This window comes from Orycteropus afer, unplaced genomic scaffold, assembly GCF_000298275.1.
Source record: "Orycteropus afer afer isolate SDZICR_OR568_19922 unplaced genomic scaffold, OryAfe1.0 scaffold00199, whole genome shotgun sequence".
Classification (NCBI taxonomy): domain Eukaryota; kingdom Metazoa; phylum Chordata; class Mammalia; order Tubulidentata; family Orycteropodidae; genus Orycteropus; species Orycteropus afer.
The window spans coordinates 1,095,936-1,107,349 of NW_006921786.1; the positions used below are offsets into that span (position 1 = coordinate 1,095,936).

General features: G+C 37.1%; 1 protein-coding gene across 1 annotated transcript in view; it reads right to left on the reverse strand.

The window, feature by feature from the left end:
• The window catches only part of LOC103203097 (myosin-4), a 24,166-nt gene extending 17,485 nt beyond the window's left edge, over nt 1–6,681 (reverse strand). The window contains exons 1-12 of the mRNA XM_007948059.1: nt 6,478–6,681; nt 6,233–6,376; nt 5,714–5,870; nt 4,845–4,872; nt 4,631–4,745; nt 4,137–4,229; nt 3,922–3,985; nt 3,688–3,786; nt 3,459–3,562; nt 1,488–1,626; nt 795–913; nt 569–718 (exon numbers count right to left, since the gene is read on the reverse strand). Of these exons, the coding sequence (XP_007946250.1) occupies nt 569–718; nt 795–913; nt 1,488–1,626; nt 3,459–3,562; nt 3,688–3,786; nt 3,922–3,985; nt 4,137–4,229; nt 4,631–4,745; nt 4,845–4,872; nt 5,714–5,870; nt 6,233–6,376; nt 6,478–6,681 (1,416 nt within the window). The remainder of the gene's footprint in view (nt 1–568; nt 719–794; nt 914–1,487; nt 1,627–3,458; nt 3,563–3,687; nt 3,787–3,921; nt 3,986–4,136; nt 4,230–4,630; nt 4,746–4,844; nt 4,873–5,713; nt 5,871–6,232; nt 6,377–6,477) is intronic.
• Nucleotides 6,682–11,414: the final 4,733 nt, after the last annotated feature.

The following is an 11,414-nucleotide window of genomic DNA, read 5'->3' on the forward strand; positions in this document are numbered from 1 at the left end:
TTGAACTGCCAGACATCTGGTTAGCAGTCAAATGCCTTAGGCGCTACGCCACCATCATTCTTAACTTAAGTATTTGTATTGACAGAAAATCTACTGTTTTCTTCTGTATTTAAGGCATGCTGGTTTATTAAATTACAGACCTCCAGATTGTTTTCTTAATAGGTAATATAAGTCTAAACAAAAGAGAATTAACTCCTCAAATTCTTTGCTTTCCAAAGTAACTGCATGAAATAATGCATATTAGGCAAAATATTGTTAAATAAGTATATTTTTTAATATTTCCTTAGTTTACTTTAAAAAATAGTTTGTATACTGATCTGCTTGGATACAGGATAGATTTTGAATATTTTAGCCTCTCATAGATCATTCTTTAGTATGTCTAGACTGGAAAGAATAAAATCCTCTCTACTTTTCTATCTATTTACTTGTTTTCAAGAATCTTTTCATGGACTCTTCACTATAAATTCCAGTTTGTACTTCTGGTGAAGATAATTTTGAATCCTCTAATAATACTGATCAAATAACAGGTGATTTGCATTTAATAATTTTCTGTCAATTCACTACTTACATCAAAGATCTCGAAGCCAGCAATGTCCAAGACCCCAATGAAGTACTGTCGGGGCTGCTTGGTGTCCAGCTGCTGGTTGATGCGGGTGACCATCCACAGGAACATCTTCTCATAGATGGCCTTGGCCAGAGCACCCACTGCATTGTACACCTTCAAGAAAAGGAGTAGGTTAGTTTTTTTAGTGAATGAACTTTTGAGTTAATCATGGGGCTTAAATTGTGTATACCTGCTGCACGGTCTGCCCTTTGGTGACGAACTCATTGCCAACCTTTACCCTGGGGAAGCAGAGGGCTTTGAGCAGGTCAGCAGAGTTCAGACTGGTCAGATAGGCAGCTTTGTCAGCAACTGCATGAACAAAGTAAGAATGGCGGTTATAATACTTAAAGTGTGAATGGTGATGACGAAGAAAAAAGATCTTCTCAAGAGTAATCTGTGCAAACATGGTGAAACCTGATCATTTGTGTACTATTGCTTCAAAAGTACCACCACTGTTCACATTAACTTTTGTCATTTTTTTGCAATGATAGTTTGGAGCTTGGGGAATAGATAACACAGTGTCATATTTAAAGTATAGCTAAAGTAGACAGATAAAAATAGTTTGAGACACCTAACCTAAAGGAGTAGTGTACACACAAATTATTCATTCATTTTATTTTTCTGTCTGTAAGATGGATTAAAAATATTTTAACCAAATAGCAAATATGACTTATATTAAGTCAATGAAGTAGGAAGTGGGCAGAAATCACATCTCCACAAATAATGCTCAGTCATGTAAAACACCAGACAGTGTATCATTTCTTTTCCCTAATATTATTTCCCTCTCATTAGATAAGTCAAGGAAACCAAAACATGGTCCCTGCTTCTGAGAAGCTGATGGTGTCTGTTCTGTCAAGTGGAAGATATCAACAGGAGGTGTTACCTTCAGTGCCATCTGGCTCAGCTTGCTCTTCCCTTTGCTTTTGCTTGAATTTCATGTTCCCATAATGCATTACCGCCCCTGTGAGCTTGTAAATGGCCACCTTTTCATCAGCAGTGAAACCCAAGATGTCTATAGCACTCTGTTGAAAGAGTTGTAATGAACTTACTTCACAATTATAATCATAGCTGATTCCCTCAGCACATGGGGCACTGCTCCCCACTGAGAGATATGTGTCAATCCTCCCATTTGAGTCATGTGGACAGTAAGGATATTATGTGACTTGTCCCCACTTATTCAGCCAGGACTCAGAAGTGGGACTTTGGATGCCAAGACCAGTGCTTTCCCCATTACTGCACATTGGCCTGGCCTTGCTACCCAGTCCCACACTCCCCAATTGTCTCCTGGCTTTCCTTCCTTCTTTTCTCCATCTCATAAATCTCTGTTTGCTTCTTCTTCTCCTAATTGTCCTAGCCTAATATATAATCACCATCTGCCTTCCCAACCCACAGGGCATGAAGGATGCAGTTAGAAAGAAGATGTAAGGAGAATAAGAATGGCTCTGAATATTCTTCCAGATGCTTTAGCTCAAAACCAGACTGTGAGGTGCCTGGGAGTGGATTATACCTGGTCATTATTCATAGAGGCAAGAGATGTTGATAAAATGTCTTGCTCCTTTTATTCAATTGTTTTTCCCTCAGATTTTAATTTCTTCTCAGTTGCCTGTGTAATGCTTTGAAGAGGCCCATGTCATCAGAGAAAGTATTTGTATTTACCATTCTTATCAATTGAGCCTCTTTCTCCCAGATTATTATTGCCTTTCAGTTCCAGCTCACTAACTCTACCTATTTACAGAAACTAGATATTATTACAAAAGCCCAAGAATAAGATTGCTACATGTTTTATTAACCTTCACAGACTAGAGAGTATTTCACAATTCCATACAACTTTTGGATATATAAACATAACAATAATTTATAGAGAGTAAAAGCTGGTATTTATAAGGTAAAGACATACAAATAGTTTATTGACTTGTTGAAAGTAATACTATAAAAGAAAAAATATTCTGCAAGCAACTTTCAACCTCATCTTAGCAATGCTGGCATATTCCCACTAGTTTTAAAATAAAAGATGATTAAAGAAGAATGACTACTCACAAATTCAAAAGAAAACATGGAACACATGTAAAGGATATGTATAAAAAAGCCAAAAATTACTGATACTTATTAAAAAGGAAGGTGGTCTATAGTTCCAAAAACAAATAGAAAGGCTCATGAAGTCCCCAAAAGGTTATTTTTGAGGTACAAAACCCAGTTCTCCTAATGCTTCATATAAGTAAGAGGACCATACCACAAGGCCTCAGAGGTTCATTTGAAATATAGTTCATGTTAATATCTGACTATAAAGGAACTGTGGGATGTTATGTATCCTGTTATAAAAATGTAGAAACATTGTAGCTTTTCCCCAGATTTTTGGGTCTGAAGTCTAACATGATAAATTCAAGAGAAATATCAGCATTGGAGATAAAAGTTAGCCAAAAAGGATAAGAAGGAATAACAAATAATTAGCTGAAGAATGCCAAAGGTGCTCTGGTGGTGTAGTGGTTAAGGCATTTGGCTGCTAACCAGGTCAAACCAACTAGCCTTTCCACAGAAGAAAGATGAGGAATTTTGCTTCCGTAAAGATTTACAGCCTTGAAAACCCAATGGGGGTCTCTATGGGTTGGAATTGACTCAATGGCAGCGGATTTTTGAAGGAATGACAAAAACCTAAATTTTATTACGGGGTTTTAAGCTTTCTAGCACGTGTATGAGGACATTGAAATGCCCTGTAGTTTTATTCCAGGCATAAGAAATCCTAAGTGGTGGTATTTTCTGTTTATAGTCTTTTGCTGATTCTGTCCTATCTCTAATAGAAGAGTGTTGTATACTGGAAAATAAATTTGCTTTTTTCTGATTTGTACATAATACTTACATCTGTGGCCATTAACTCTTCCTGGTCATCAATGCTGGGCACTGTAATTTCACCTTGACTGACAAATGCAAAGTCATATGGATTGGTGGTGATCAGAAGCATTTCTGAACACATGGAAAATAACACAATTAGACAGAGTTACTCTTTAATCATTAAAATCATTTTGGAGGAATTTATTGGAAGGGCTGTTACTCTTCCTTAGTAGAAATAAATCAAAGATGCTTCTCACCAATAAGCTCTGGTTTCTTATTGGACATGATTTGATAAAATATATGGTAGCTTCTTTCAGCCTTTAGCTGGAAAGTAACTCGAGACTTCTCCAGCAGATCTGGAAAAGCATATTAAGCATGTTTAAAAGAAAAAGCCACAATGAAAAAAATTCACTCAACATAGATGAGAATAAGGTTTTCCCATCTGTACCCCAAAGAAAAGAATTCTCAAACACTAATATTTGTTAACTTACATGTTTCAATATCTGCAGACGCCAGTTTGCCTGTGGCACCAAAATGGATTCTGATGAATTTACCCTTAAAAAGGCAAAGGAGGACTTACTGTATGTATTAAAAGGCAGAAAATACTTCATTAGTTATGGACCAAATAGATAGAAAGATATTGATGCCACCTGTACAGAAAAGCCAGTGCTGATTCTCACATAAGAAGGAGGAAAAATAAACTTACAAAGCGTGAGGAGTTGTCATTCCTCACAGTCTTGGCATTGCCAAAGGCTTCCAGTAGGGGGTTGGCACTGATGATTTGGTCTTCAAGTGTCCCCTTAAAAGAAATTATAAGTTAGGTAAAGAAATGCTAGAAAAGATGAGTTGCAGACTTCTGATATGATTCCCATTTACTCCCTTCCATTCCCTTTGCCCCTTCTTTAGTGTTCTTTAAATTTTGGGTAAGGCTTTCTAAAGTGTATGAGAAGGAGGACAATTTGAGGCCATTGACATTGTCTTGTTTTCTGTATCTCTCAGGCCCACTTTGGCCCATTAAACCTGCCAATACATTGTCCTATCCATCTCCTTATTGCAAGCCCTTCCAAGAGTTACTTTCTGAATTCTGCCATCACATGCCTTTGGTTTCTGTGGTTCTGAAATAACTGTGGTAAAAAAAAAAAAAAAAAAAAAAAAAAAAATCTCTTATTCCTTCTGTCCTCAGATTAATGTCAAACCTACCTGCATTTTTCCAGAAGTAGGTTCTTCCTTTTTCTTCTCTCCAGTAACTGCAATTGTTGCAAAGTACTGGATGACACGCTTCGTGTTCACAGTCTTCCCTGCACCAGATTCTCCGCTGTCAAGTTCAAATATAAGAAAAAGTAAGAATCTAAAACAGTGGTAACCACTACAGTGATCAAAACTCAACAGAAAGAAAGACATAAAATATACGTACGTAATCAGGATTGACTGGTTCTCACGATCTGTGAAAGAGAAACCAAATATAATGCTTCAAAAACATACTTAGCACATAGATTAAAATAGTCCTTGTAAACTCAAAATTGTCTTTTAAAATAAGTACTGTACCAATTTGTGCTTTCCTTTTCACAACGTTCTTTTCAAAGTAAATAGCAAAAGATATGCCAATTAATCATGGTGTTGCACTCCTTACTATCTTATCTTTAATGTAATAGAATACATAATGCATTATTTCATCATATTACCCATGAGAATAATCTGTTAATATTAGATGAATAACAGTTTCATGTTCCATTCAGTCACCTGTTTGATAGATCAAAATCCTATCTTGGTGTAATGTCCAATTCAATGTTTCTTAGACTGCTTGTGTTCACTTGTCACTGTGAGATTTCAAAGCATATTTTAGGCATATCAGGAGCTATGGTGGCATAGTGCGTAAGACACTTGACTGCTAACCAGAAGGCTAACGGTTCAAACCCACCAGCGACTCCTCAGAAGGAAGACTGGGCAATCTACTTTCATAGAGATACCACCTTGGAAACCCAAGGAGGGGTTGCTATTTTAGGTATATAAGATGATGGTATTTTAGGTACAGAATTGATGCCTAAATTTGGTTAATTTTTAATTGGAATCACCTTGAATTAATTTGGATCTTTGTACAGCTTTCTAAGCAAAATTGCTTACATTTTTGGAAATGGTGCATTTTATTCTGAATATATTTTCCAAATTTTATTATTTCAATTATCAAGTTTGTGCTGAACGTTTTATTCTTTAAATACTAAAATGTAATCAGTATACATTTTACAAATGGCTATAAAAATTATAAGTAATTAGGGACTCACTCACCAGTCAGCATGAACTGATAGGCGTTGTCAGAGATGGAGAAGATGTGGGGAGGGGCCTCCTGGCGCTTTTTGCCTCGGTAGGCCGTCACCACCTCAGGGTTATACACTGGCAGCCACTTGTAGGGGTTGACAGTGACACAGAAGAGGCCTGAGTAGGTCTGTGGGAAAGGACAGGATCTCTCAATAAGCAGTCACTTCATTAAGCAGCCTTGGAAATACTGCTCTAAGGGCAAAGGGATAGAGACTTAAATACCATGTCATTTCTCATAAGCTTAATGGTTTCAAAGATATTTTGCCCCCTTCCAATACCCCTCACTACAAAAGCTTTCAGTTTACCCACTATTTAAGTATTAAGTAGATGGCTTTCCTCATGTACATCTGCAATACATCAGAACTGAAAATAGTAACCAAATGATTGGCCTTAATATTGCAGTAGAAAAATATGAAAATCATGTCCTTAATTTGGTTACTACCACAGCACTTGGAGTTAGTGAAAAATAATATTGAAGGGGGCACTCACGTAGATCATCCAGGCTGCGTAGCGCTCTTTGAGGTTGTACAGCACAGCAGGCTCATGCAGGTGAGTCATCATGGCCATGTCCTCGATCTTGTCATATTTCGGAGGGTTCATGGAGAAGACTTGGTCTTCCTTAACTGTGACAGTCTATTAAGAAAAGAAAGAACCAGTGGGTATCAATTGGGTAGTAAAAAAGGGTCAATTATACCTCCCCTTCTCCCCCACCCCCCCCTTTTTAATTAACTTACAGCACCACCTTCAGTTTTCACTGTCACTTTCCCTCCTTCTCTGCTCTGAATTACACTTTTCACATAGGACTCCTTGGCATCCACCACAAAGACAGAATTCTTGGCATCAAAAGGCTTGTTCTGAGCCTCGATGCGCTCCTTTTCAGACTTCCGGAGGTAGGGAGCAGCTTCCCCAAAAATGGCCATCTCAGAGTCAGAGCTCATGGCTGCAGGTTATTGTGGTAACACAGCACCAGGTGTACCTAGAGGGAAGAAACAGAGTCCAGTGATGCTTCATCTGCCATGTCTATTTCCTCCCCACTGCCTTTAGTGCTCACTCCCCAGACGGCATAAAGGGGCCGAGAGATCAGGATATGGATTTGAAAGGCCTGTTTGTATTCTAATTTTTGTGGTATTTTAAGCCTCCATCCCATCCTCTATATTGTAAGCCTTAGTTAAGAAATGTGGAGGAGTTCCAATCAGCAACATTTGTGGTGCCCTGAGTTTTTTCAGAATCTTATTTTCCCTGCTTGCTTTTCTTTCCTTTCCTCCTCCCAAGCCACTTTATTTATTTTTGCCATTGTGATGATTCAAAGAAATGCAAACTGCTTCCAATTACTTTGCAATCTAAATGAATGTGTGTTTAAAACTCAGAATACTTAGACAAATTTTTCTCCTCTTCCACATTTTGTCCTTCTATTAATCTTGGATGTATAAGAAGTTACATCTGTTCAAAACACCAAACAAGCTCGATTGAACTTTGAATTAACTGATAAGTATTAAGTAATTAAGGGGGAAAACACACCATGAGAACTGAAAATCTAACAAATGCTTTTGTCCTAAGTCAAAATTAAGTCTCTATTATCCGTTCTTAAACTGGTTGAAATTCAGCAATATAATCTAAACAAAAGTATTTTAAAAGACGCTTGAAGAAAAAACATCTGTAACAGTTTTCTGTAACATTTTGCAGTGCTTATATATTTTAAGTCTATACTTCTCTCTGTTCTTCACTGGATTTCAGCCTAGCAATTGTTTTTATCTGATTCTTGTGGCTTGGTGTTTCTATTTATACCTCTTTCTCTCTTACCCCCTCACCACTTTTAAAAAATACCAACCCTCTACATAACTTTTCTGAAATGGATAGACAGTATATGATTTCAAGCCAAAATTAACTTTAAAATTTTCCCACTGAAAAACTCACTATGGGAAAATAAGTCTTGTTGCCTTGGTGGCAAGAATGGGATCTCTATGGAGCAGAAAAAGGGATGGTTTATAGAAAGCAGTGTCTTGGTTGCTGACAACAACGAAAGTTTTGTAGGCTTTCTAGCAAAAGTCTTGATGTTTTGTTATCTATATTAAACTTTCTCTTGATTTAGAAAGTTAGATGTGGAATTTGCCACATACTGTATATATATACTATCTCTTGGCATAGCCCTGGTGTCACAGTGGTTAAGCAGCTTGACTGCTAACCAATAGGTTGGCAGTTTGAACCCACCAGCCGGTCTATGGGAGAAAGATGTGGCAGTCTGCTTCAGTAAAGATTTCAGCCTTGGAAACCAAATAAGGCAATTTTACCCTGTCCTGTAGAGACACTATGATTTGGAATCAATTCGATGGGAACAGGTTGGTACTATCTCTAGATCACATCTATAAAAGTTTCTTAATGATAAAGTAAAATTTAGACATTTTTAGGGGACAGATACTGAAACATCTACTATTTTTGTGTATATTTTAAGGAGAAATGCTATTCTATTACATTTTTTTGTTGTTGTTGTAGTTATTTGTTTCTGTATTTGTTTTAGGCAATTTTTAATGAACAATTAACACACTGCCATGCAGAGAATACACAATGTATTCTTGAAACACAGAAAGAATGCTACTCTTCCCATCTTAAGTTTTAAATCAATAGTTTCTCAGTTTGTGTCTTGTGATCTCCCAAGGAGTCTTAGAGTTATCGTGAGGTCCTTGAATCCACACACATGGTGATAATTGCCTCAAGTTTGAATAAGCAACATCTCCCCATAAAGAATATATTTTCTGTTCTTTTCCAAATGAACATAGAAGATGAAGAAAAGCACAGTTCCACTGTGACACACATGGGGTCGCCATGATTCAGACTTGATGGCAACTGGTTTTGGCTTATTAGTTAATAAATTCATTTTAAATGATTATTAAGTTTATAGTAGATTTTAATCATTATATGTGTTTTAAACATAATACTAAAAGTACAGGTTCCAACATGTCCATTTGGAGGGAGTTTCACTAAAAATATTTTGATTCTGTTAAGAAGTCCTTGGAAACCATTGACTTCAGTCATAGACAGCAAGAGCTGGAAGGACCTCTGTGGTCAACTAGAGTCCAACTTCCTTATTTTACTGATGAGGAATCTAAGACCCAGAAAGGTGAAGGGTTATTCAGTGTCACAGGCAGTGCTAGAACATGAGTCCATCCAGGTCCAGTGCTAATTCCACTGCAACACACTATATTTCAAGATACATGAAAGTCAACTGGATTGACAGGTAACTAGAGTCAGTGAAAAGCCTGGATTGGCACCTAGAAATTTTGACTGCCAAATCAACACATTATTGATTTTACCAGGCAGTCTGGTCTCTCTGATATCACCTTAATGTGATGGTTGCATTCTTTCTGAAGTTAAATAGACTGAAAAGGCAAAATTTTATCGGAAGTCATTTTTAAAGAACTGCTGCTCCTGTAGCCTATTCCTAAAACTAAGCTAAGAAATAAAATGGTAGCTCATTAAGATGTAACAATATAGAGACCCCTTTGATCTTTAGAGTGTAATAATAAATTACTCTTACCTCTTGTGTTACCAGATGAGGAAGGTGGCAGGCACAAAGCAGAGAACTACTGTTGAAAGAAAAAACAAAAAAGAGAATGTGGGATTCTTTTTTTTTTCTTCAATTTAACCACAAAATGCTAATACTTCTATTGTGTACAATGTAATCATCTGGAATGTTGGAAAGAAAAATTATAACTTGGAAAACAGTAGCTTTCTCCCTTAGATGAAAAATAATTATCATCAGGACTGTAACACTAGCCAAGTGTTCCTTCGCTTACACATACCTTTAAGAATTTTGAGGAAGGACAGGACTGAGGCACCTCATCTCTACTTTTATAGTGACCATTTTGCAAACACAGCAGCCACCTCAGCTGTCCTAGCTGAGAAACTACTTGGCAAAACCTTTTTTGGCAATCTCTTTACACAATATTCACCGACTGTAGCTGTGAATGGATATAATTAGAAATATTTTTTGTCACCTATAAATAATTTGAAGGAGGATGATCTAGGGTTCTTTATAGGCATTTGATAGGAGACGGGGATTCAGGGCTTCTAAGGCTGTTTCTCCAGCTTGGCTGTTGCATCATTCATCGCAGAATTCAAGCCAGATTCCCACTTACTCTCCTGCCTATAAAATTGGTTCACCTGGCATAAGGAGTTTAGGATTAATTGATTTGTTAGCTCTTAGAGCCATTAAGGAGTTGTTTGGGTTGAATTTTAGATCTGAAACACCAAGATTGGAAGCAGTGAGTGGTAGATTAAAGAGGAAAATTCCTAGCCAGAGTCTGGATGTTAAAAAGACGGGTGACATTTCCCCCCCCTCCCCATAATCTGAAAGTCAGAACATGAAGGTGAAAGTGAATTCCCAGATTAGGCAGTGGTGATGGACTAGTGTGGGGAGTCATAAGGGATTTAGAATAGATATAAACACTTCTGTTCCATTTCTGGAGGACTTTCCATGGATATCTCCAGCTCATATGTTTTCACTGAGGGGACAGCAGGATGTTTCACTGCATAATGGAAGGAGACACAACATGCCTTCCTCGCTCATGAGGCAAATCTTCATGACTAGCTATAGCTCTGATGACATGGGTACTACATATTTTCATTTAAGGTAGGAAGAAAGACATGGAGTCTACAGTACTCTTTCTGTGGATTGGGAGAATGATTGGGCCATCACTTATGCCTATAATGCTCATAAGTTGAGTTTTGGTGTTTTTGCTACACGGCTATTTCTGAGTATGACAGGAAATCTACGTACCCTGTGTGTGTCCCTGGGATCTGGTGTGATATTTTCAGCTATCATCTGCTGGTTTAAATTACTGATTAATGAGGTCACTGTTTTTACACATTCTATTGACTTAGAATTTCTCTTGAACACATTAGCAGATTGAATCTTTCATACTTGTTTCTTTCTTTTGGTATAATACTGTGGAATAGACTAAGGCTTTTTTGTTTTTCTTTTTTATTTTCCATGGAAATGACTCACAGAAATCTAGTGACTTAACCAAAGTGTTAGGCTCTAAGCCAGAAAGAAGAAAGCTCTCTTGGTTTTTCCCATTGAAGATTTTCATAACTCATTTATTTTTGTTCCTTTGGGAATTTAATATATAAAATAGATATATAATAACTATTATGAAACACACATACTACTTGCAGAACTGAAAGGTGAAAGATAGACCAACAGATGAAAGAGAAAAAATATGGATGAGACCAAGACACAGAAGCTGAATTACAGAACTATAGCTAATAAGAACTAGAAGTGGGAGCTTTGACCAACTGCAGATAGACTGATTCTTCCTATCTTGAAAGCTCTGATGTTTCAGTGGAGAATGGCCTGTACCACCAGAACAGAAACACTTGCAGAGTGTGGACAGGTAAGAAGTCACACTGAATAAGGAAAGAGACATCTCCCATAGACTTGCTTGCTTATCTAAGGATTGTTTAATTAGGAAATATGGAAAATGAATGCCATGTCTTGTTTATTTGTGTGGTTCTTTATGATTAGATATGGGTGGGAAGGATAGCTTCAATTTAAACTGAGCGAGTTATTTTAGATTCTATGTTTAAGCAGTCTGGATAAAAACTTCTTCCTTTAGCATACGATGTCATTATTCTTCCTGATTAGGAAATAATAGGCTTTTGTGATCTTTTTTTT